Source organism: Ciconia boyciana, chromosome 2 (assembly GCF_034638445.1).
Source record: "Ciconia boyciana chromosome 2, ASM3463844v1, whole genome shotgun sequence".
Classification (NCBI taxonomy): Eukaryota; Metazoa; Chordata; class Aves; order Ciconiiformes; family Ciconiidae; genus Ciconia; species Ciconia boyciana.
The window spans coordinates 44722391-44749976 of NC_132935.1; the positions used below are offsets into that span (position 1 = coordinate 44722391).

Consider the following 27586-nt stretch of genomic DNA (forward strand, 5'->3'; position numbering starts at 1 on the left):
TTTCAAAGAATAGATTGGTTTAAAATAATTAAAGTGGATGGAGAGGGATTATGATTTTAGGAATACTTGAAATTACCAAACTGAAATTCAAGATCTAAAGTTCCTCTGATTTTTAGAGCAATCCCAAATTACTTTAAGAATTCAGTTGTATAATGAGGCAAAGTCATAAAGTTGGGTCAGAATCCCCGCTTTGAGTTTTGGGAATACTGAACACTTGAAACTTAGGTATGCCTTTCATAACTGAGGCTATTTCTTTAATGAACCAAAGCAAAAGACTTGCCACAGGTGTTTTGAATTTTGCTGGGTGTGAAGCAGGGTAAGCCACTGAGTTTCTTGGTCTGTTTCTGTGATAGGTCTGGAAGAGATAGGTCTGAATTAGCTTCTGCTGCTTAACCTGGCTCCAGGGTTCCAAATCTAGATCCTGCACTAATTCCACATGTTCCTTTCAGATCCCTTTGGAAGAAGACAAAGGTCATAGAGAGGAAAATATCATGCAAGTACTAGAGCAAACGCACCCAGTAGACTAAGCAAGACCGAAGTTCTGAGATGATAAAGCAAATATAGCTTAATGTTAAGACAGAGAAAAAGTAACATCCGCCTCCTCCTCCTCCTCTGCACACACACACAACTTGTTTACAAAAGTGCCTTGTAGTGACTGCTGGTGGTGTCACTCCGTCCCATGCCCCAGAGCTATCACCGGGCCTCATGGGAGATGTGACTGCAGCATCGGACATGGGACTGTTTGTTCACTCACTTTCTGTGAAGAGAGTTTTGAACTGTGTTTTGAATAGACAGCATTTTCTTTGTGTGGTTGGTAAATAACACAGAGCAAAGTTAGTCAGCAAGTTGCATAGCTTCTGCATTCTGATTCTTTGGAGCCCTTTTGTACCAAGCTTGACAGGATGTTTTTAACAGAATGTGACCTCACTGGGATACCAGAGGTAAGGAAAAAAGTTATTGGGGCTGTTGTGGAATATTTTGCACAGAACTGACCAAAAGTACTGCTTTAAAATGCCTCTTGGAAAGAAGATTGTTTCACAGTGATCCAGTCAACACCTTGTTCAGTGAAAATCAATGCCTTTCACTCCTTCGTAAGTTATAGGAAGTCTTAATAAGATTTTCTATTTCCCACTTACGGAAAAAGACGCTGATTTGCAAATCTCAGAACGATTATGTACTTGCTCTAATGTGTTGAGCAAAGGCCCAGTTCTAGTGACAGAACATCAAAATGTTTTCTTTCTAACACAGAACAGAATAAGCAGATCAGATCCAGTTGTTCATCCAAGTCCTAGAAGCAGCAGTGTGAGAATCGGAGCGGTGGCAAACCCAGCAAGACCAGGCGACAGCGACCTTCTGGACACCCGTACTCAATCGCTAGGTAAAGGTAAGAAGGAAAAAAACCCCAAACCAGTATCAGTGCATTTTCTGGGTAAGATCACGTGTGGGTTTTCATCGCAGGCACTAAAACTGGGGCCGCCGCTTACAGTTTTGCTCGGGCGCAGAGCAAAGGGGGCTGTGGTACCCTGGGGGATGCGGGGCTGTGCGGGCACCCCCTCTCCTCCCTCTGCTCCTCCTCCTCCTTCCCCGGTCAGTGCCGGGGAAACGCGGCCGCTGGTGGCGGGGAGACCCGGCACCTCTGCCGCGGTGGGGGAAAGCCCTGCTTGCTAGCGGCTCTTCAGGGTTCCTTTAGCGTGTTGCTCATGGTTCTAAGCACTGACAGCATTAGGATGTAGTGATGCAAGGTTCAGCAGCAGTAAAGGAAGACAGAGGAATCTGAGTGTTCAGAAAGTCAGGGGGAGATGATTTAAAAAAAAACACAACAAAACCCACAGATGTCGTTCAGATATTTATTTATACAGTATAAAAATATCATAGATTCATGCTGAATGATCTGATTTGTTTATGTTCACGATCTACCGAGGTTGATATGAAAAATGAAAGAAAAATGCATTATTGCACAAAATAGCTTCATGCATAATAGACATCTTGCTGTTCTGAAAGTGAATTAACAGTATGTGATCTGCTTTACTATGTATACCAACAGAACAACAAAGCTTCATTGTTTCTGTGGTCAACAATTGTTGTTATTTTCCAGCCAGTACAGGTGACTTACCCAAAACAAAAAAAAATTGTTTGGAGTCACTGATAGAGCAGTGAGAGGAAATGAAGTTCTCACGATATGTAAAACTGTTATTCATACTTAAAGACTTGCATAACAAAGAATTCTAAAAATAGGCCTTTAAAATTGGAAAGTTTTGAGTGCTGCTGACAATAAAAGAGTTCTTTGGTAAATGAAGATGGAAAGTTTGCTCATTTACTTATGACTAACTGGAGTTGCTTTTTACTTTAGGGCAGATAAAGAACCAGAGATTTGTTTTTTCTTGTGATCAGTTAGAAAGTGGATGGGTTGAACTTCATTTAGTAGTATAAAAGATGCAATGAGCGCTCCCAGTAAGACAGGGTAATGACTTTAGTTTGGCAAAGCATTTACAGTGATACTTTTATAATGTCAAACTTGCTACTGTACTTTGATCCACTAGCATGTGGTAGATAAGCTGCCAGCTCTGTCCTAATTAGAGCAAACATTTCTTCTGAAGAAGCTTCTAGAGACAAGCATGTTCTCTGAAGCAGAGGTCTGTCAAATGGGGATGATTGAAGATGATGAATTGATATTCACATCTTTGGTATTTGTGTTGCAGTAATATTTCTGGTCCTCATCATGGGTCAGATGCTGGGTATTGTACAATACCAAACCAGATTTTATATACCAAACAGCTAATGATGCAGACATGAAACAGCAGTTGAATAAATCAAATGTGATAAATTATTCAGTCATCAAAAATACACTCAAAGTGTTAAGATGGAGTTTTCTGATTTCGAGATCTTTCTACAGCTGTGTATGTACTGTTAGGGTTTTTTTAAGTGATGATTTTTCATAGTCTCTCACCCACTACAGGTAAACTGCCACCAATAGTTGGAAGCTTGATTGCTTTTTGACCTTCAGTCAGGGAGAAGTTGACAGGGTGGGATACAGTTTACTTTATCCCTGAATTTGAACAAGAGAGGGCAAAAGTTCAATAAAAGTAAACTGTTTAATATTTATGAAAGCTATGACGGATAAACCAGCAGAGGTCAGTACAGAGTGCTGAAATGGAGTGCCAAAGCTTTGTGTATTTATGCTCTGCTTTCGATCTTTAACTTTTACTATAAAATGTGGTAAAGGCTTACAGTGGCTTACAGTCAATATTCCTGTCCACTTTGAAAGATAGATTAAAAATACTTGGGATAATATGGTAATGAAAGACTGCTTAAACAGAGTAATTTAAGCAACAACAAGTATTTTGTAGCATGTTATAGCTTGCAGAGAGATGCTGGAGACCTTATTTTGTGGAATCATTACTGAAACCAGTGTGTAATGCTTATTACATATATTGCAGTGACAAATGCATCTAGTCGATGGTAATGTTGCAAAAAATTAGGAGAAAAAGGATAACTTTTAGGAACCAAGTTTTCACATATTTTAAGGTAAAGTAACAGAAGAATTTTTCTCATTTTAGGTAACAAGTTTGGATAATTATCATTAAGCGTTGTTTTAAAGGTCTTTTCTTTGTGTATATACACATATATACAGAGAGAGAGAGAGGGAGAGGCAGACAGACTCTGTATTTAAAGTTGAATTATCTTTTGTTTCACTTTTTAAAGCCATTGTTTGCTCGTGGTTTCCTTTTGTGATTTAAAGCAAGGAGAAGAATCACCGTGTATAGTCTGTGTATGAAAAGATCCTTCAACATATATTAGCTGCAAAAGCTCATCTCTGAAAAGCTTCTGTTCAAGCTGCTTTCTGTGGATCTAGAAAGAGCAACCTGCTCATCCCCATTCTGTTTCCTTGCACTTTAACTAAGTACTTTGAAAACTACCTTGCTATTAAATGGTAATTGTTGAATATTAAAGAATTACCAAAAAAATTTATCACCAGATAAAGATGGTATGTTCTATTTTGATTTCAGTACTGGCTTACATCTGCTGCCTATGAGCTTAGGGAGAGATTTCCCAATACATTCAGAGAGAATAGAACTATACAATGGGGAAAATTTTTGAAAATAGTCTTCACTTGTTCTGCTTACCTTTCATGCTCTTCTTTAAATTGATTATGAAGGCATTGGAAACCATACTTTTAAAAATATGTTTTATCGTGCACTTAAAAGTGACAAGTACTAGACAGAGACTCCGCAACTCTTTAACACAGGCACTTGTTTTGTGTGCCATTACAGTCAGATGGCATAAGTGTGAACGCAGTTCAAAGGGCTGCAGGAGAAGATTAGTGCAGGGGAGGGATTCCCTGATAACCGTAACAGCTATCAACAGTATAAACTAAGGTAGGAAGGACACAGAGATGTCATGAACTGCTGTTGCATATCTGACCCATGATATGTTTTTTCCACACTTTTGTCATTGTAACATCACATCACAGATCTTAAAATGTAAAATCCTGGTTTTGGCGAAGTCAATGGAAGTCTTGATGTTTGAATCAGTGATGAGACCAGGAGCTCTACAGGCTTGTTTCAACATATTTTTTTTTTCCCTGAGGCAAAGGAAACTTAGAAATAATCTCATTTCTTTCATAACAACTTCCATTTTGAGTCCAAATTTCTTACCAAAGGCTTGGATTCAATCATATCAGTTCAGTTCTTCAGTTCATCAGTTCAGTTCTTCTTCATTTAAAGGGAAGTGGAAAAACAACTTCTAGTACCGATTTCACTCTTGGCTTTGACTGTGTTTTGAGAAAATAGGTTTGAATCTGAAAGTCAAATCCACCTTCTTTCCCCAGGCAAACTTCTGATGTCCACACCATTTTGGCACACAACATTTCGCTATTACCTTTTTCACATCTCTCTCATTTTTTGTTGGGGAAAAATGGTGTGAGAAGTTGTATTTTGCTGAGCCACAGCAGAACTGCTTATTTACAGTAACTGGTGGGTAAAAACGGTGTGAGAAGTTGTATTTTGCTGAGCCACAGCAGGACTGCTCATTTACAGTAGCTGATTTTCTTCATTAGTTGTTGTTGGGAGGGAGCCCTCCTCCTCAAATGCTTTTCCTGAAAAGTAGTGCAAAGTTTGAAGTTAAGGTGGTTCTTATAATACTAAATATTCTGGTTTTAGCCAGTCACTGTTGAAGTCCAAAAGTCCAAGTATTTCTATTGCTTCAATTAAGTTTGTTTACATGTTAAATTTCATGAACATCTGGTCTGCTTTTTTTCTGTAACATATGGGATATAAACCCCCAAAATACAGGGACCAAAATAATGTTGCTGGAAATGTGTAGTTCAATCAAGTATGATATTATGCTAGAAGTTCGCTATTCTTATCTGTATCCAGACCAAAGATAGAAGATTACAGCAGAGCTGTTCGTGATTAAGGAACAGAAGGTCTATCTTATCACTGAAGTTCTCAGTTTCTTAGTATATTAATGTTTGATATTTTCTTGATTGTGGTATTGCATTCATACATTCATACATTCTTACAGGTATAGAACATTATATTCTCATTTTGTCCCTCTTTTCTGATGTCTTTGATTTATTTGTTTGCTGGTTTTTAAAAATTCTTCCCTGCAAAGTAGCTATGCATAGTTAAATTATCCTACCACTGTATAGCTAGGTTTTATGTTTGTTTAAGTCAGGGATAAATTTCTCCATTCTTAGTGTATGTGTGTACAGGGGTGACTTCCAAAATTTTTGCATTACCTGATATGGAGGTATCTGTCATTTAACTATAAAGCTGTGTGTTCTGTTTAATCATGTGTCAAAAAATTGTGGGCTTCTGTCCAGATGGGAATAGTACTAAGTCAGTCAGTGGTGATCAGTAATTGAGATAGCGGCACTAGTGAAAATCTCTTCATATAAACAAGGAAACTGTGGCATTTGCACCAGCAATTGAATAAATTAAGGTTCCTTAACTGTAATTATGTTATCAATCTGCAGGTTGCAAAATAACCTAAAATAAATTAGAGGAAATAAATTACAGTGATAAATGTAGGCAAATAAATTGTAATTTCAAACATTCCACAGGGAGAAAAAAGATAGATTTTTCACCCATTTCAGGAATAAAAGGACAGCCTAAGGAATTAGTATGATTCTGGGAAATGTACTTTATATCACAAGAAAATGTCAATATAACAGTTTCATTTTTGGTGGTTCTACCATTTTAGTGAAGCATATCTATGGAAGCAACTTTGCTTCTAAGGTGCTTAAGGGATTATAAATGGTGCTTTCCCTGACTATATTAGATTGGATGGTATAGCTGGGGTTTTGGGTTTTTTTAACTTTATCCTGGAGTTCTATTGGGAATGTTACCTGTCTGTTTCACTGTGTAGCTCAAGTCAATACTAGGGTTTTCTTTTTAATTTCCTCACTTTCTCATATGTCAGGAATAGACTTTAAACTCCAGTCTCTCTTTGATATTCTTTACCTCCTACTGAAATCAAAGGATGCTGAACCCAAGTCTTGAGTGTCTTACATATCCCAGTAACAGAAAAAAACCAGTTGTATGGGGTGGCCTGAGGCTGAGGACCTGTAGCCTTTATAATGTCAACATTAAACCTGAAGTATAGGTGGAGTTAAGGCTTTCTAGAAACTCTGAAAATCACTTCTTTTTCATAGAAAATGTCTCTGATTATTTCTCTTATACCTATGTATTTCTAAGAGGTCAATATCCACACTATCACTTTAACTGTAAACCAAATAAATGTGAATTACATTTTTGTGGTACATATTCATGATTATGTTTACAAGCAAAGTAATTTCGGAAGACCTTTATGTTTTTAATAAGTCTCTTCTAAAAGCGAGTCTTATGTTTGGCTCTACTCTACAGAATAACTCTTATGAACAAATTGTAATACATCAAAAAGATCTTCTGTAGTGTATGTTTGTGATTACTCAATATACTGCAAGAGGATATTAAGAATAGGCTTCACAGAATAGAAAATATTTAACAAGTACATAGTCTTATTTTTTCCTTTTGTACCTTAAGGGCAAATCTCAATTTCAATTGTATGCATTAGGTTTTCCCAACAATGTAAAAATACAATGAATAGCAATGTTAATTGACTACATTATTTGACTATTCTTTGGGGTTTTTTTGTTGGACCAGAAAAAGAAATGTGCCTTTCCGAAAACTTTTTATCTATGTTTATATATACTGTATTTTTATCAATACACTCATATTTTATGTATATATATGTATATGAATATATACAGAACATTATGAAATTTATGCAGGAAAATACTACTTGGGACCTTATTAATATTTTTATGATCTCAACAAGTTCATATTGACATTAATTTTGTTCCAGGAATTAAGATGTTAAACTTAAGAAAATGTTTAATTAAAATTACATGGAATATGGATAAAAATCTTAAAAAATACTAACTGTGGCTTTAAACGGCATGAAGCAGAAACACATGTCATTTCCCATGAACCTGACTCACAGAAATATTTTATCTATTTTTCTCTGTAATAATTTTATTAGTAGTGCTCCTATAGAAGTGTTAATCATGTGATTGCATGTGTCAAAAATATTCCATTTTGCTAGCAGATTTATACTACTTCAGAGAAAATATATGAGTAAAGATATTCTGGTAGCTTAATGTTGGTGGCAAAGATGACCACAGAGAATGTGAATGCTTATACCTGGTATGCTTATACCTGGTATGCTTATACCAAGTTCTCTTGCAAAAAACTGATTTGGAGTAGCATGGATTTTAACTCTTGACCAACTGGATTGCATTCTATGACGAGATGACTGGATTGACTGGTTTCATGGTTAAGAGGAGCAGGGGATGTCATCTGCTTTGACTTTAGCAAGGCTTTCAGCACAGTCTCCCACAACATCCTCATATTCAAGCAGGGTTGTTATGGAATAGATGGATGGACTACTAGATGAGTAGAAAACTGGATGGATCATCAGACTCAAAGGGTAGTGGCTAATGGTTCATACTCTGTCTTGATGCCTGAGTTCCTCAGGGGACTGTCCAGAAACCCATCCTGTTTAACAACTTCCTAAGTGTCTTGGTGGACAGTGGGTTAAATGTTGTATGCTGATAGTGATGAAGGCTAACAAAGCACTGGACTGTATCAACATCAGAATAGCTAGTAGATCAAAGGAAGTTGTTATTTCCCTTTACTTGGTACTAATTAGGCCACATCTAGAACATTGCATCCAGTTTTGGGTACCCCCATACAAGACAGATGTTGATCAAGTGCAGCAAGTTCAGTGGAGAGCTACCAAAGTGGCTGGAGGCAGGAGCATATGCCCTGTGAAGAGACTCCAAGAAAGCAGGGCTAGTTTAATCTGCAGAAGAGATGCCTACAGGAAAAAAAAATCATGTTTAGGCAGAGCAATCCTGAGAAAATAATAGTGTTGCACCTTTGAAACAACATTTTCCTTGTAAGTGAATAGTGCCTCCTGTCTCCTAAGGAAGCTCACCCATTCCCATGCATCAGGTGAGCTTGGGTTGTTAAGGAGCTCTAATGAATGTCTAAATGTTGCAAGAGATTCCCTTTCAGTTAGGCAGTAGATGTAGTGCTGCACTACTTTGTAAGGGTAAAGTATTGTTTTCACATGGGTAATAATGGAAAATATAAAAGATTTGCATTCCAGATGTAACCTGATGGTTTATCTAGGTCTCAACCTGCTGGGATGATTCTTCCTGCAGAGCAGTCCTTGACATTGCTCCTGGGATGTCAGAAATTTACTGAGTACAGGTGTTTGTCCAGGATGGAGAATGCTGTTGGTAGGGAACCGATGGCCTATGGATTCTGAACTGTGCCTTGGTTTGATTTGATGGTGCTTATGCCCTGTTTTTATTCTTTGACCCTGAAATTTGATGTGGATATATTTGCTTAAGAAGAAAGAATTGTGTCAAGGAAGTAATTAGAAATCTGATGCATTTTTGTTTGGAAGTGGAAATAGTAGAACAAAGGGAGTGATTAGCAGATATTTGTAAGCCTATCTTTTCCTTATGACAAATCAACATGACTAACAGTGAGGACAGGGGGCTAAAAGGAAAAGGAAAGGGTTCGTGAGCTGTCTTGGGGCATTGGTAGAAAATACTCTACTTGGGAATGTGGAATACATTGTAATCAATCTTGTACTGTATGGATTTATACTCCGGACGATATTAGGAAGGGGCTGGGAAGATACCAATGTGAGCAGCCCTGGAATGGACACCAACAGAGTGGTACCAGAATGTTCAATCTGTCCCATCCAGATGTTCTTCTGTTAGGCCAGGGAAAGCACCTCTCCCCCACTCGCTTCCTCCTGATTGCAGAAGCAAGTTTGATATATGAATTGTATGTTTACAAGTTTGGTTTGTTGTCCTGACTCAGGCTGTGCTGATCAAATGCAGGACTACCCAGCAGTCAGCACTGCTCACAGGACTTGCGTATCTTTTAATCACTTTTTCTATTTCTTAGCTTTTTCCTTTTCTACCTTTTGATGTTCCTTTTCATCTCTCTGGTTAACTCTTTCTTGTTCAGTCTCCTCCCAAAAAAAAGCCTGCCCCAATTTCTTTCTCCCCACTGGTCCCAGCTTTGCTATATCTCTTTGCCAGTTCAGTATTTCTGATACCATTGCTGACGTACTCGTGGCCTTGCATGGAATTTCTGCTACAGTTGCCTGGGCACTGTTGGCCTTGCATGACTGTACTTACCAGAAGGTCCCCAGTGCTCCCCTTCAACTATCTGTGAAGTCTGGCCATTGATCACATAATTCTCTCTCAACTGCCTGTGAAATCCAGCCATTCTTCACTGCACTATCTATAAAGTTTATTAGCTTCTCACTTTGTTAACTCTCAATAGTTTCTCATTTTCTGTTCAAGTTTGCATGGGTAGTGTTAGCATGTCCTGTTCAGCTAGCTTTAACTCCAGACAGGGCCCAGGCAGCAGCCTCGTTACTCTCCTGAGCCCTAGCACCAATAGCATCATCCTTAGTTGTTGCTATTGGTGTACAGTAACAGAAAAGGTAGGTAGTAAACCAATGAATTTAATAGTAATTGGTGTAACTATGTAGCATCTTCACTTTCAGAAAAATAGTAACACATTTATATGACTTTTCTGTTTTAAACATTGAATTTAAAAACTAACAGGGTAGTGGGACAGCCATACTTCAGGACTCTACATATGTGATTTCCATGACTATGTGATCACCAGTCAGCATCGCATCTAAGACAGGATGCAGCCTGGAAATGAATAGAAGTGAGTGCACATTCTCTCTGATGTGTTCAGTCATTCCTAATCCTCCCTGCTTCAGATCACAAGGCAGTGGTGATACCATGATGCAGATCTGCAGAGGGAATGAGGACACAATATAACAGCTTTGGAGGAGCTCAGAGCAGTTAGGACCACATGTGTTGCCACTATTGTGGTGAAGGGAATAGGAGGTAAGAGCATGGGTGATGACGGCTAGTGGTGGATGGTTGAAACCTCTTTAAGTTCCTTCCATACATCCTAGCACAGGAACCTGTCTGTCAGGGCTACTTGGGAGTTACAGTGCATGAATGGAAATGGGAGCAAACTCTGCCTAAGTTCCAAGCTAATAAAAAAGGAGTAATCTAACATTGTGTGAGCAGGTGTCACCAAAGTGACCATGTGATAAGTAAGCTTTGCTGCAAGGACGGGTATAGTGTCACATTTATTTATTCCTGTGGTGGTTGTATGAAAGTTGGCTGGCTTGATATATGGCAGAGCAAAGCCTCATCTGCTCACAGCTGCACAAGCAGACCTGGTCAACGAGAGTAAGCTTTCTTCTCATTGTTGCTGGTCACTGAGGACAGTGGGAAGCAAAGCAAGTAGGAGCAGCTGCAGTCACAGCTATCGATGCAGCATCAGGGTGGGAATAAACACTTGGAAACTGGATGCTGGAAAGGTCCCTAGTTCTAGTCCATAGCTAAACCAGATGCCTTCAGGTAGTCAACTGTTAATCAAATAGGAATGTGCTCTGTTTAAGAGACAGGACCCCACCACAGCTGGAAGGCAAAAATCACAACTGGAATACTATAATCCTCTGGTATTAGCTAAAGAAACAGGTCTTCAAAATCACTGTTTACACTTTTTGATCTTTTAAAAAAAAACACAAACCACTTTCTTAAATGGTTTTAATTTGAGACTTTAGGAAAATGAGATTGATGCTGCCCATTTTTATCTCTTGTAGAGGTCATACTCAAACCCTTGTTTAGTGGGTATGTACCTCTTAAAAACTGTAGAACTTGGGGTTTTTGAATGATTCTTTAGTATTTTGGAAATAACATTCAGTTGACTCATTTGTGTATTATTAAATCTTTGCAGTACTTGGCTGCAAGTACAATGAAGAAATAGTGTGCGTAATTATTTCTGTGATTATAGCATCTGCTGCCCAGTTACAAAAAATCTGTCCAGAAGAAAGAGAAAATGCAGCACATCCTATTCACCTGTTTATATAATCTTATGGCTAGTGCTGTCACAAAGGCATGAGGTTTATTCAGTGATTTCTGGAGCTCAGATTTCATGAGCAAAGTGAATGAGGCACAATGGACAATGCTGACTAAAGATGAAAAGATAATGCTTGTTCTTGTAGTGAAAAAAAGTTCTAGAGATTTTTGTATGAATAAAACTACTTCTGTTTCTGAAACAACAGTAGGGTTGCCAAGAATTTCAATGGAATTCTACAGTTGGAATATGATGATATTCTTGGATGGCTTTTGTTTCTTTGTTAAACCGGGGATCTGACACTATCCAACACTCTGTCAAAGATGTATTGCATTTGGTTATAGTTTCAAAACTCTCTTGTAAGTGTTGCTAAAGAATTGGCATCCTTCATTTAATCAGCTGACAACCTGAGAAGTGTTTGTACAAGTTCTACTAGTGCATCAAAGAATGGCTGAAAAAGGGCAAACTTAAAATTTTTATTTCCACAGGTTTGAGATACAGTTGATTTGGTAACTAAAGATAAAATCTTGGAGTGCCAGTGTTTTATCTGGGGACTCATTTCACTTGGATGGACTGTTATTAGAGGCTTTTTTGGTGGTCTGCTCCCACTTAGCCCTGGATATTTGGTTACTAGCTTGTGGTGACTGAGAAAGAAGAAAACTGGCAGATTAAACCCTTCTACAAGCTGTTTTCTGTGGTGTGTAGCCATCATTATGTACATAATCTACAGAGATATAGTGAACATATTAAAGATATTTCAGTATGAGAAATCAGTGTCATGTACAAGCGTTATGTAAAATGACTAAAGAGCACAAATTCTTTGCTTCTTTTTGGAACTTAACAGGATGCAACTTTCCTTTCTGTTTACCTGGACTACGAGAGAGAGAAGCACATTCTCCTCATTAAGCTTTTTAGTATGGGAACATTCCTTAAACAAGGCATACCTGGAGCCTGACAGATTCCATCTCCAAAGGGAAAACACATCCTATTCTCAACACGCTAGAATGAGGGACTGAATCTTACTTTAATTTATTTGCCTTTTTGCCCAAATATCAAGTAGATTTATTTAACTGAATAAAAAATGGTCCTGAATGCTCAAAGTGCTTTTGTGAAATAAAATGTATGTTACGCATGTACAATGACAGAGGGAAAGGAAGAAGCAGAGATTGCCAAGGACATTCTGAGAACATTTATTGATTGGAAACAAATCACTGGATTTTGTTTTGTTTTGTTTTGTTTTGCTGGGTTTTTTTCTTCTCCATATTACATGAAGTGGTCTCTGTCTGGGTGTAATTTTTACTTTTTAGTGCCATCTGCACCTGTGGCCTTTGGACTTAATGTTTATGACAGATGGACTGGACTGTGTTTGCACCATTTAGTGTATAATCCTTCTGTATGTATCTATGCCATGCTAGGCAGTGGCACTGGCCCAATGGGCATATTTATTAGTGCAGACTTCCTGTCTGCTTCCATTGTTCTGTTGCAGTATCCTTTGAGCCTAATGGACCTTGCTTTGTGCTGGGCCCACCTACAAAATATTGTTCTTGATTCATGCCAGATTATCTGTTGCAGACGCTAATCTTTTTTTTTTTTTTCTTTTTTCTCTAACACATTTGCCAACTAGAACGCTTAAAATGGATCAATTCCATATTGTAAATGCTCTTCCTCTCCTCTCAGCCTGCGAGCTTCATTTTGGAACAAGCTTCCTAGCTTTGTTTGCTAGTATCAAGATGCTTGATAAAAAGGAGGACTGTTTCCTCTGAAAAATGTCGCATCTCAAGCTACCTGAGCTCCCGCTCTACTGGAAGCGGAAGTTGTTCCCAGCAAAGCGATGCCTCCTGTAAAATAGGGTGTAATAAATGGAGCCCCGGCTGTAGGAGCCTTCTGGTCCATGGCTGGCAGCCTGGAGCTGTGCGGCACATCCCATTCCTGCTGACTTCATCAGCGTTGTGCGGCGGGTGTGGGAAAAAGGACAGGCTACTATTGCACAAGAAATGTTGCCTTCTATGTCAGTACAACAGTGAAACAAATGTTAAGCAAATAGAAAAGTATGCAACACTTAGGCACTGGCAATTTTTAAGTTTTTTGAAGACTTGTGAACCTAAGAATCGACAGACATGATATGATAACAAAGAAAAATTTAGTATTGTTCATTTATCTCATGAAATCATGAGGTTGCCTCTCTTAAATTTTTGTGCCTATTACAGAAATGCATGAAACAAACCTCGCAGTTTAGCTGTAGTCACATCAAATTAGTGGCAAATTTCAAACAGACATTTGAGAATCTAAAGCGCCCTTTCCTCACCGTCAACATATATAATCCTAACAGTTAAAAAGGATTTTAAAATATTTCTATAGAAAGTAATCATGCCCTTGTAAACCCTCTATGGAAAGACAGATCACCTATATAACTTCTCACACTACATAGCAAGACTATGCATTCTTTGCTCATATTAACATGATCATGATGAAAGGAAGCATATTTTGTATCATACAGCTGGATTCTAACAGGGATAGTTTCTGGGGTGGGTATAGCTGCCAATCAGATTTCTGCAGGATGAGAATGAAGACCTGGGAGGGAGAATTTATCATTTCATAAATGAAAAAAGCAATTATCAACAATGTTTTCATATCTAGAAAAGACTTCTTTATAATATTTAAATGAAGCTGTATAGTAAAAAGAAAAGATATTATGATGGCATATTCATGACTGAGAAGTAAAAAAGGCAAAAATTCTTTTTTTCCTTTCAGCCATTTTAAATTTGGCAATTCTGGTTTGCGGTAAAAACTTCAACTATAAAATATCCATCCAGAATGTGTAAATGAGTGAGCTTGGGGTTGAGAAGAAAGTATGTTGAAGTCCATATACAAATACTCATGTATGGTTTGAATATCTTCCTTTTTCATTCACCTTTAATACTGTTGAATACTTCGCACTTTTGAAGATCAGGTACCCAAATTGCAATGGTGAAACACCAGACAGGCATTTTTGTGAAGGAATGTGTATATTTTCAACCCTGAATTTAATATTAAAACATATGATTGAAATTTGAAAATCTCATGGCAGTATGTTTGGCAATCATCTTTCAAACCCCATGCAATTTTTTTTTCCTTTCCTTTTGTGATATCTGGAAGAGTTTCATCAATTTAGCCTCATAGTTGCACATCTTGAAGGAATATTTTTAAGAATGCAGTGTAGAAAATGTGCAAGCTAGTTGTGGGCAAATCCTGTTTAATACCCTTCGATTTGAATTAGCTGTATGATGGCTTTGAATTTTTTTTTTCTGCATTTGCTGTGGCAGTATCACAATTTGTTCCTGATAGATTATTGCTCACCTACTCCATGAAAAAGCAGTTTTCTAAGTTGCTTTTCCCTGCTGCCAGTCAGTGTGATGATGAACTATCTTCTCCAAACTACCATAAAAGCTTTGGTATCTCTTTTTTGTAAAAGATATTTTATAAATTTTAAGGTGAGAGCAGAGGGTGGTACAAAGATATATCACAGAGGAGACAGGATATTATTGCGTGCTTGCTTTTTCTTTTCTTTTCTTTTCTTTCTTTTGCTTTATAGAGTTCATAGCCACAGTTCAGTACAACAATAAAGATATTATCCAAGTTTGCCAGGACAGAGAAGTAATCTTCTGCCAAAAAAGTCTGTTTGTGACATGATAAGATTAGCTTTAAGGTTATTGTAATGTTTGAGTTTCTGATTGGAGCCCTCTGCAAATAATGACCTGAGGGGTTGTGTCATCACGTAGACAAGCTACTTGACCATTCAGCTGTGATTATCGTAACTTCAGTGCCAGTAATGTACAGTGCCCCAGAACTGCGGAGCTAGGTATCATGTCCTGAAAATGGAATTATTCAGTTAATCACAGAAGAGCCCGGGGACTGAGCTGATGGAAGCACATAATGGCAAGGTTATGCCTATCAAGGATATGCAGCCTAAATCTCCCAACTGTGAGGCAGAGCAGAGACAAGTGTTATGTGACGGCCCTCCCTTGTGGATCATTATCATATCCCTTCCCTAGATGTTACCTGATTACTAGCCAAGCCAATATACCATACTACCATCATCTACCCTTGCATCTGCAGGATTGCATCTGAAATGCAGACAACCAAGGGGATTTTTCATTACCCTGAATTGCACGTATCTGTGAACACTGGAGAGTTACCCTTATCTGGTCTTGACTGAATTCACACTTCCGTTAAAGAAACTGTAAGTCTAAAGAGCTTCACAGAACATCCAAACTGACCAGTAAGTAACTACATGTCCTTGGGAACATGAGACAGGAGACTGTGGTCATCTGCAAACACTAGCTCAGGAATAGTTGCTTTCTGTACATAAGCCTCCTGTCTCTGCATGTGCTTACTGAAGATTCAGGACCCCTCTACTCAAATATTATTATGTGTAGATGCATAGCCTAGCTAGAATCCTCAATCATTTTCTGTCACTGAAGCCATTCTCGCCTGTTAGGCCTCTGGTATGGTGGAACTCCTTTAGCCAGGCCTTCCACCTACTACTTTTTCCTATTACCATAATTTCTTCATAGCTGCAGCCTTTTCCTGATTTGTCTGATCTACAGGAACGATCCATCAGTTTTCTGGTGGAAGAGAAATCCACATTTGTGGTCCCACAGAAGGCTCTTCAAAAGACACGTTCAATGCCAGTGTCCACAGAGGTCTGGATCAGTTTTCTGTCTAGCTTTATGATCATCTGCATTTGCAAAGAAATAGGACAGTGCCGTTGGGATTTTCATCAGTTCTCTTCTAGAGAGGATTTCCATACTGGAAGCTGATAAACTGGCTTCCCCTATCCATGACTTTCCAGGGTCCACCCAATGGATTTAGCCACTAACTTTCTAATGTCTCTAGGCACGTTTGATCTTTGGAAAGATGCAATCACACCACCCCTAACCTGATGGGGGATTCCACTGATGTCATTCATTGTAAGATCCACTAGGCAAACCAGCTGCTCCTTTTGTCTGCTGAAACACCATTTGTTGCTGCTAGATCACCTGTGGCTTCTGAAGGCCCCACAGGCAAAAGACGCTGCAGGTTGCTGTGAACCACACCTGGCACCTCCTGGAGTGGGTCTGAGCAGTGACTGATGGAAGATCTGCAACTGTCTGCTTCTCCACCAATTTTCTGTCCTAATATGTCTGCACATATTATTTAAAGCCATTGCCTTGTTCTGTCTTTGCAAGTTATTTTTGTTATTAATGCATTTCTGATGCTTTATACCTAGATGTTAGGAGCAACTTGGTCTCATTTGTGTTGCAATTGAATCAGACTTCATATCTACTCCTTACAAAACCAAAGAATATCTTCAATGTTGAACACTAAATAAAAAGATGCAGTGATAAATTCATCAAATGTAGTAGGCAGAATAGAGCTTGAAGGGTCACATCTAGTTGCTTATATGAGTTTTTTTACAAATATAAAATAGTACTGCTGCTGCTTTCCTCTAAAAGTTAATCTCAGTTTGTGCACTCAGGAAGCATACTTAAATTCTGAATAATTGCTCCTAGTTGAAACTGAAAGAAAAAAAATTGCATTTCATTTATGAATAAACAGTGTAAGACAATGTCATTTGTGACAATTTTTTTATATTTTAGAAATAAATTATTTTCTCTCCTGTAATTTTTTTCTTTTTCTTGCTGACTAACATATCCAAATGACAATATATAAAAACCTGTTCATTTTATAGTAAAATTATTTGAAAAATAAGAAAAACAAATGCCAGAAAACTGCAAATACTGGAGTAATGAGTGTTAAGAGAGTAAAATGAGTGTATCTGTAGAAAGCTTTCTGCAGAATTTCCTGCAATACCCATTAATTTTGATTAACGGTCTTTTTGCTTAAAGACCTCCAGTTTTCATTGGTTCTGTTTCTTATTTTGTTAGATATCCTTGGGTCCTGCCTACAACCAAACTGTACATATATAACCCTCCTATGTTCACTTTACTCCTTCACTAATGGGGGGAGTTCAAGCTGCTCCCTAGGTAAAATGGTAAAAGCATCATTGAATTTACAGGAAAAAGAGAATTAGACATTATTAACTTAATTTTGACTTCTTTTAATGGGGATGAAGTCCTAAATTAAAATACAGCATGTGTTACTTGATTTTACTGACAACATAGGATATTGCATATGAAGAGAGTCCTGTGCTATTGAGGTGTTCTCTGGGTACTGAGCAATAAAAGCACTTTGAGGAAATTTGTGGTTACAGTATTGAATAATGTGGAAGGGGAGACTGAACTAGTTGGAATCAGTTGTTCTTCTGTATAAGAACTAGTATAGACAGAGCTTGATTAGTCTTTTTAGCCAAACCTAGTAAGCAGTTCAATAACTGATTTTAAAGTCTGTTCTTGTGGTAGTCTTCAGTGGTAGGAAAAACAGTTTTTCACATGGTTGACAGCCTCACATGTGAACCTCACAGCACATGTGAGGTTCCTTTTCCTGAATCCTTTTCTTCTGTCCATTAGTTGTATTTCCATTCCACCAATTAATACTACGATCAGTGAGGATGAGAGTAATCCATTCTTTGTACAGGTCTTACGTCTTTCTTCCATCTACCTACATGTTTTCCCTAAATCCTGTGATTGCTTGGTTACTGGCAACAGAGACAGATGGAGGATGTCACACCTACATACAAATGATGAAGAAATGATGGTTGTTGGCCATTGACTTGCAGTGACAGAGGCATCTTTAACTTGTACATCAAAGGAGCCCTTTTTAAGGATAGTGTCACTATCACTGGTTGCTGAAAATGGAAAAACAGATCCTCAGCTGTCATGTACTCTATCATTGATTCACTGTGCTACAACAGCAAGCCAGTTACACAGCAAAACTATCACGTAAAACAAGATAAGTCAAAAAAATGTGAGAGACTAGGGAAGTGTAGAGTACATATTGAAAGTGTCTTGCAAAAAGTAAAATTAATATAGAAATCTGAAATGAAATATATCTTTCAGATGAGGTAAATTTTAAGGCAGTCATTGCTGTAGATATATATTACCAGAAATGTGACTTTGAGAATAAGTGACTACTTAATGTTTCCTTAACTGAAGCTGATATCAAAGTTAAATTCTTTGTAATATTACTGACAGATTTTATGAGGATCTAGATAATTCAGTGAAGGTGTCTCCACAAAATCATAGGCTAAACTTGTAGATAAAGACTTAGCCATGTTTGTGTAACATAGGAAAAGATAGCTGATCAGGTTGCTGTGGGAAAGAACAGCCCGAAGCATGACTATAAAAGCTGCAGCGTTCACTGCTGGTAGATATGTTAAGTAGTATCTTCCCAGATTAACAGTTTCTTCCATTTAAAATAGTAGCTGCACTATGATTTCCCATTCATTAGTGGAAAAAAAGAGGTGTATTTGGGGGGAACAGGAAGGAAGGGAAGGTCTAAGACTTAGAATTTCCTTTAATTAATCAACTTCATTATAGAAAAATAATGGGTGAAAAAGCGTGAAAAATAAGATGTGTGTGAGTGTGTGTGTGAAATAAATGCAAATGTATTAAAAGACTGATTAATGCTAGGTTCCCAGTGGTTAAAACAACTCCCTTTTTTCGGTCCTCTGGTATTTTTTATAGAATGTATATTCTCTTCCTTCTGACTACTCTGTAGTCATTTCTGTTAGTTATCATCTGAAATACTATATAGTCCACTTCTTACTGACACAGAAATGCAGTAACTCTCAGAAATTGTCCCACTGATGCCTATGAAGCTATTTGCAAGAGAAACTGCTGGCCAGAGTAAGTCAGGGCTCCATTAAAGGGTTCAAATGGAAGATAAATTCATGTTTACTTCATATATTCCTATTCTCTAACATTCCTCTTGTTTAAATCCTTATTTCTTCTACTACTTATATTTCTAACTCCTTCTAACTCTTTCTCTGTTTCTTCCTCTTTTTTTAATTTTTCTCTTTCCTCCTCCTAATATACCATTTTAACAAGATTTTGTGAGTCACACTGATTCCAGGTAAACAAGCTGCTCTACTGTAAAATAAATAGCCTTGAAATGCTACAAAGTAAATTACTTGCCTTCAAGATTAAGCTAAAATGTTTGCTTCAGCTTCATGTCTGAACATCCTTCCACTTAACCAGATGATAGCAGACTTTTTGCCAACAAAACATATCTTTACTAAACCAGGGCCATCTTTCAATAAGAACAGAGCAGTATGATGCCCTCTGCCATCAAAACATGCCTCTAGCCCTATTTATTTATGAGGAGCTTTGTACTGGATTCAAACTGATCATGAATGTTATCCAGCTTTATATAAGACATCACATGGTATTGGTAATCTGATACAGGGTTTTAAATGGATAGCTACACTGCCAGTTTTAAGTGCCAGCATTTTTTTTTTCCTTTTGCTATCAAGTGGTATAGCATGTACTGCTAAGAATTACTCTAGCCTTCACTGAGATTATGTTTCCTGTGGAAGAATTGCTATGTCTTTATTTTGCCTTTTATTTTTATTCTTCTGAACAAAATAAACTATTTAGCATTCTCTGATGCAGCATCTTGGAAATAGATTGTTGTTGGAAAAATAATCTACATTTTACTCCTTGCTCCCAAATATATTTTTTCACAAGCTTTTGTTTCAGCATCTTTTTGCTGTATGTTTATTAAAATAGTTATGCTTTACTGTTACAGGTCTGGAGAGTGTTAAGAAACAGATATGGTTTCAGACAAGAAATATTGACTTTTCTTGGTGTTTATTCTTATAGAATTCTATTTGATCACCTATACTTGTATTTATAAACCTAGAGAATCAGCTTTATTTGTGGATTAGGTGTATAATTGACATTCGCTCCATGCAGGCATGGAAAAATCTAACCTGGTGTGAGAAACCTGAAGTGTGACTAACATCCTGAATTTTTGCTTTTGCAACATAATCTAGAGGATGGATGAGCATTAACATGGAAAATCTAGCCTCTTTTTCCCAGAGGGCACCTTTGCATTATTGTAGCTGAAATGCTTCATGTACTGTATCACTTTGATCTGAAAGCAAAAATCTGATGAACACTTCTTGGAGTATTTTAAGGTAAAGATAGTAGCTTTGATCAACCCCTTGAATCCCTAGTTTCTTGAATCATTTTAGGACAAGTTAAACTAAGATTCTGGAGCTGGTCTGTGCATGCTTAAGGGAAGGAAAATTGGCTAATTTGTGCTTGACTTACTAGAAAGCAGGTATGGGAAAAAATATGGCAGAGGGAATATTTAAAAAGGTGAAGAGAACCTATCTGAAAATTTTGTAAGCAATTAGATGGTAGCACAAATGGAGGCATCTCAGACTGGCATTTCAGTATCCAATTATTTATCAAATATTTATCTGCAATTGAAATAACTTAAGCAGAGATGTGACTTGGAGGGGGGGTGGAACAGGTAAGGAGAATTGTACACTGAATATTTGTTTATATGTTTCTTCTACCATGAGGGAGAGATCTGTAGTTTTGTATGCTTCCCTAACTTCGTGCATTAAAGAAATTGAATAGCATGACTGAGTTTAAAAGGGGTGACATTAATGTGAAGTCTAAGGATTCTTTATGTTCATAAAACCATGATGGTTCATTCCGTGAACAGCTGCTAGCCAATAAGCCTTTTAAAAAGCCTTTTGGAGACGACACTGAAAATCCCGAGCTCACACTGACACTGCAGGATTTATACACTGAATTTTCAAAAATAGGCCACCTCCAAATACAGGTTAAAGGGTAATCTAAATGCCTCTTAGGGACCCAATATTATATTAGTTGTACATCCAACATAGCACTGAACTTACTAGAAATTTACTTAGTACTTAATAGAGAAGCTGTACAATATTAAGCCAATTAAATGTATTTAAACACAGTTATCATGGTTTTGAAAATGGTTTCAGTTGGTAACTTGATTGTCCAAATGTACATCTGAGTGAATCTGGCTATTGGGTATTTTTACTCTAGACTTTGTGCAGGCTGCAAAACTATCAGAGTTTGTGTGGCACAGAATGATGTATGTAATAACTGAAGCCCTCTAGTGAAGCTATGTTAAAGTTTCTACCAACAACCTTCCACTGAGCTATTTATGTTGAGGTTATGTTGTAAGTTTTTTTGGAAGACTCTTCATTTATACTCCACCTGCACAGCGGTTCTGATTACTGATTAGTGCTATGTTATAAGAAATAAATAATAAAATACTGGATTTGCTTATACTGTGGGCAATTGCTGAACATTCCATAGTAGCACTTCTCTTTTTCTGGCAGATGGTAAAATGGTTACCTCTGCAATTAGAAGAATATGTGTGTCTTCTTTTCTGCACTGAGAGAATCTTAACAATTAAAAATGTGGCCATGATAACCCGGAGGAAAACAGAAACAGCCTGTTTGTAATGTATGTAACTGAAGAAATATATTCAGAATGAAAGTAAAATGTTAAAAAGCTTCCTTCTCTCTTTCTCTGATGCAAAATTTTCTAGGAGCTTAAGGGTGGGAGTGCCAGTTCCAAACCACCACAGGTATTGAGCAGTGGTAGAACTGGCTATAGAAAGGAACACCACATTTGAGGGTTTCTATTTTTGTAAATTCAACACTAAGGGCTAAGGACCCAGAGCTTAAGTACAGAGAGATGAGCGTGAGCTGGTGAAGGTACTACTGACCATCATACAAATATAAACACAGTCAATGTTCATCTATATCTAAGCAAGATATTTTAAAATGCATTTCATTTTTAATGAAGTTAAAGCTATTTAAATTGTAAGGGTTTCTGGGACTGGTGTCCTACATGTCCTGACCAATGCATGGGAAGAAAAATTATATTCCACTTTAATGAGATTACAAAACATTTCCTTGAGATTTGATCCTGTTGCTTAATAGCATTGTCTCATCTTATGGACAACTTAGCTAATGCTGGTGTAATCAGAGATGGCTGTTGTAGCATGAGTTGGAAATACATCAGTTAAGAATGTAACAGCTGCACCTTCCACTTAAATTTTGTCATTATATCTTGAAGCATAAACATTCAAAACAGAGTTTAAAAGAGAATAGAAACTTCAGCTAAAAGTGACTTACACCACTGAAATGGAATTAACAATAAAAATAATGATGTATATATAACTTTTACAGAACTGACAGATTCAGTTATAACAACTTTATACTGCTCATTAAAAATTTGTCCCATTGTGTCTGATGACTATAGTTATCAGAGCAGAAGAGAATACCTTTAATCACAGTCTTAAAATATATTTTGTGGTTCCTTTTGCGTACTTGATTTGCCTCTTGTATGCAAATATTATACTTACTCCATATTTGAAAAGTGTCTCCTATTAATCCACATTGATCTTATTTTGCAGATTGACCAATTTGCTTTGTGTAAGTTACACGGTAAGGACAGCTTTAATGGTTGAATTAGATGGTCTGTTCACTTTTTACAGTACATTTTGTTAGTCTAAATGTATGGTAGCCAGGCTTAAAACCAATACCTACAGGTACCTTTTCAGCGCAGTGCTCAGGAAATTAACCATGGAGCTCTCATTAGCATTAATGGGTGCTTAGTGCCTAATTTACTGTGCACCACGCTTAAACATACCCCCCAGGGTGCTCACTAGGCTGTGTGGGAGATTCCTCCATGCTGATGGTATTGTAATTGTATTTTATTAGATCAAGCTACAAATGAAAGATTTTGATTTCTATGACACCTATGCCTAACTCTGATTCAAAGAGAAAACACACACACCTGTGTTCACTATCAATTAGCTGTGACAGCAAGATAATCCCATCGAGGAGATCTGGCAGAAAGATACAGTAGAAAAAAGATGTACTTTCAATGCTTCTAATTTCTCATAAACCCAGATGATTACACAGAATATCTTATTTTATGCTAAATATTAAACATTAAAAGCATAAACTTTCAAAATACCTATTCAGAAATTTGGAACTGCTGTTGCAATTTTAGCTTAGCCTTATTATGCATGTATTTTCAATTACAAAGGGAAAACTTCAAGAAATTAAGATAAATCAACTGGAATCAAGAGCTAAGGAACTTACTTCTGTAAGAAGCTAAAGTTTTCCCAGTCAAAGGTGCAAAAATTCCCTGGAATTCACACTCCAGTCAAAGAAGAAAAGCTGATGGGAATGCTTCCAAATTCTGTTCTGAATAATGAATTTTAAAAGAACATGAACTTTAAGCAGAAAACCTATAAGGAAAGGGGAAAAGACAAACCAACAAAGAATCCTGTGCTTTGTTGAATAGAAAACACTGGGATAAGGCAAGACTTAAAATCAATCTGAGTTTTGCTTTAGAAAGAAGGTTCTTCATTCCTTAACAGAAGACAAAGATGGAGGAGGGTTGCCATGTGCTTAAAATGATCTTTTACCTAGGACAGATTCAAAATTGGTATCTGTTTCAGTTTTTAATGGGACCAATGCCGAGCACAAAAGCAAAGCCAGGCTTGCCAAAACAAAGCTGACTGAGCTTAATGTATGTGTGTACAGAAGACAGGGAGAGAAGAAGATGATGTCATTCCCAAAATATTGGAATATAAAATCACAATCAGACAGAATGTGATAACAAATCTGAATGGCACCATAAAATTGCAGAGTAATATAAATTGTAACTACATTTAAGACAAGAAAGAAAATGGGTAACTTGGGCTAAAATGGACTTAATGGTGTGACTCAATCAGGCAAAAACTTAGAAAATATTGAAGATATAGTAGAGATGGAAGTAAATAACATAAAACAAAGGGCTGATAGATCATGCCAGATTAATCTATTATTTATCTCAGGTAAGATAATTAATTTTTTGGATAAGAGAAATCCAAGTCAGTCTAATTTGTCTGGACTTCAAAGAAGGATGGGAAATTACTGGTTATTGGATTAATAGGGAACTCTAGAGTGAGTAAGAAACTGGATAGAAGAGAGAGGAGTAGATTTTACATAGGGATTGTCATCATCAAGGGCCTTTGTTAGAAGTACATTGCTTATGCATTGCTGCTTGTCTGATAGTATAAATCCCAAAATACTATTTATCACACAACTTCTTAGCCACTGTTTTTTTTTTTAACAGCTTTTTCTCCACCATTGTCTATAATGCCGTACTAAAGAGCACCTGCTACAGAGTCTGTCACTTAAACTCATGTTATGAGTGTCACAGATTCTCAGAATTCACAATGGTGGTATCATTCTTGTACATTACACTCTTTAGCATCACTTGTCTGTGATGCCTGACTATTTTTTTTTTTTACCTTAACCCTCTTCTACCTTACTGCACAGATACACACTGAAACATCTCCTCCTGTAAAGTGACCTGCTTACAGTCTGGGTCAGCATCACATCAGAAAGGTACATCAAAAATGTTTAGGACAGTGCTTTGTGTCCTAATACCTTCTAGGAAAGTAATATATAAAACTTAGCTTGGGTAGCTTTGTTTAAGACAGAGAATGTGACTGCCTCCAGAAAAAGGTCTTTTATTTGTTCCAGATATGTTTACAGAATATCTTTGTAGAATCTGGCAGCATACTTACAATGGATATCTGCCCAAGGATAACAGATATATTACAGTCTCCAGTCATGGATGAACTGTAACAGATGTAATGAAGTGAGTGGTGCAGGAAAAGCACAGGATAAAATATGATATATCACAGTTGGAAGGCTAGTGTCTTCCTTTGCACAGATATACAGACTGACTATATGTAGTAGTTCACAGCAAGAAAAGAAAGGTAGATGTTGTTTCACTTGGAGAAGGTGACTCCAAAACAGCTTTGCTGGGCTGGGAATAAAGCAGCTCTAGTGATACAGACAGAGGAAAACTGCAGGTCTTGCCTACCCTTCCTTCCACTAGTGTAACATTTGATGCTGTGGTCTAGGTGGTCACGGTCATCTGTTTCAAAATTTTTCAAAAGAGTGACTAAGTGTAGCTGTAAGTGTCCACTATATTTTATCTGTTTGCTATAAAAATGCTGAGAAATAAATTTCCACTATTCATTTTTAGAAATGTCTGTTATTTAAACACTGTTAACCTGTCAATCAATATTCCTTTGCAGAATTGAACCAACTTTTTGCACTAGAAAAAATTATGACAAAATATATTACCTGTTTTAGAATGTTTGTGCTGGTGCTCCTCAGTCAAGAATGTAATTCCCATCCCTGTATTCTTCAGTATTAGCAGTTTCATTAATGTATTTCTTCTTTGCTTGAGGGAAGACTGAAAATGCTTGTTGAGTGGGTGAGGCATTGAGCAAATAGCACTTGTAGGAAAGGGTTGTAGGCAACAGCCTGTTCTTAAACAGCACAAGAGGAAATAAAAAGTGCTACATCCACCACTATTATGAAGAAACATGGAAAGAATAGACTATCAAGAGAGGCTCCTAAAATTGCAAAATAGTTTCTTTAAATCTGAAAATATATATGTATGGCAAGATGACTAAAAATGTTTTCCAGAAGGGTGACGATTCTGGAGTAGGCTGTGTATAAAGGAGCATCTGTAGCTCCTGGAATATGCCCACCCTCGTTCCCACTAGATGAACATGTCCTGCCCTCTACCAGATGTAATAATCAAGTTCTACCAATGCCCACAGGAAGACTTCGATGCTTCTGGAAAAAGTAATAATTCCAAAAGTTCAAAGGGAAAAATCCTGACCCCACTGAAAGAAATGGAAACCTAGCCACTGGCTGCTGTAGAGTCTGACATTTCTCTCTCATTAGCAAAAAGTGAACTGAAAATATAGGTAAGACCTGATGTACTTCTTAACAAAGAGCAGGTCCATCTTCAGCTTTTAAAGAAATTGGGGACTGAATACACTATTTGCAATAAACATCAATCTTTAACTGTGTAAGGAGGTGGAAATGAGATGATACACTTAATGATACACAGGAAGATGTAGCAGGAGTCAACATAGTTTGTACATTCATTTTGACACTGAAGAACGTGTCAACGTTCTTGTGAAGAACGTGTCAAAGTTTGACACTGAAGAACGTGTCAACGAAGAACGGATCAAAAAACATTTAATGAACCTAGCATTGTTATACTTACTAATTACAAATACAACTCTCTGTGACATACTTTCATATTTTACCAATATAAAATAGTTTTGATGAGTTGATCTGTTAGGAAAAAATTCAAATGTTTTTCCATCAAAAGCTGCCCATCTAATGAAATTGAAGCATATCGGGGGATGGACAGATATGTACCAGCTAAATTTACCTAAATCAAGAAATTGACCTGCACCTACACCGTATTTTTTTTCCAAATTACAAGATACTACTTCACAAAAAGAAAGCCAAAATAATGTTACTGTAATGAAAAAGAATACTTTAATATTTTTGACACTTCACAGATTATTATTTGTTTTGACTTTGCTTCTTCTTTCTCTTTTATTTTCTCATAAGTGGATTTCTGTTGCTCCTTGCAGCATGGGCTTAAAAGGAAACTACAAGTTTTCTGAGAAATCAGATTCTGACTTTTAAGAGCGGTCAGAGTCTCACATAGAAGACTGTATTGAACCTATTTCTGTGGATGCAGGCATCTATCTTTGTTTTTCTTCATGGACCTTCAGGTAGAACATGAGATTGGGTAACCTAGCTATGTGTTGTTGACACAGGGTGTGCACCCCTTCTACTGCAACAACTGCAAATTGTTTATCAGTTGCCTAACAACTGCACTTTTTATCTTCAGTGATAACATAAAAAAAATTTATCTGGTCTCATCACTGCCTAGTAAATCCAGAATACAGAGGTGGTCGTTTGGGAAAAATGCATGCTAATAAGCTGATTTTTGTACTAGAACACTGATAAATGTTTAGTGGGTCTCTTAATTCTTTTTTAAACCACATCTACATGACATGCTGCTATCCTGCATGGAGCTGCCAAAACTTTATAGTACTGGAATCTGAACTGAATATGAGCTGCCCTATATTAGTGTGGTTGATGTACCAGCTGATAGTACATTCATGTTGTTTCATGTACCTGCTGGTCACATCCTCATTTACAATTTCCATATCTAACTCCAGCACATCAGTGCACTGCACAATATGCACATGTCTTTAGATTGCTGCACACAGCAGGTTCTTGTACAAGTTGCCAGCACACAGGTGCCTACATCTTAAATGCTGCACCTTGCACCTTGGCTCAGGTGATACTTTTC

At 37.3% G+C, this 27586-nt stretch overlaps 1 protein-coding gene across 2 annotated transcripts in view; it reads left to right on the forward strand.

Moving 5' to 3' along the window:
• Nucleotides 1-902: 902 nt before the first annotated feature.
• ST18 (ST18 C2H2C-type zinc finger transcription factor) overlaps nucleotides 903-27586 on the forward strand; it is a 168409-nt gene continuing 141725 nt past the window's right edge. Inside the window, exons 1-2 of one of the 2 annotated variants that reach the window (XM_072851273.1) lie at nucleotides 903-941; nucleotides 1249-1384. In XM_072851273.1, the coding sequence (XP_072707374.1) occupies nucleotides 903-941; nucleotides 1249-1384 (175 nt within the window). Of the gene's footprint in view, nucleotides 942-1049; nucleotides 1092-1248; nucleotides 1385-27586 lie in introns of those variants that run through there. The other variant, XM_072851274.1, reaches the window with a different exon arrangement.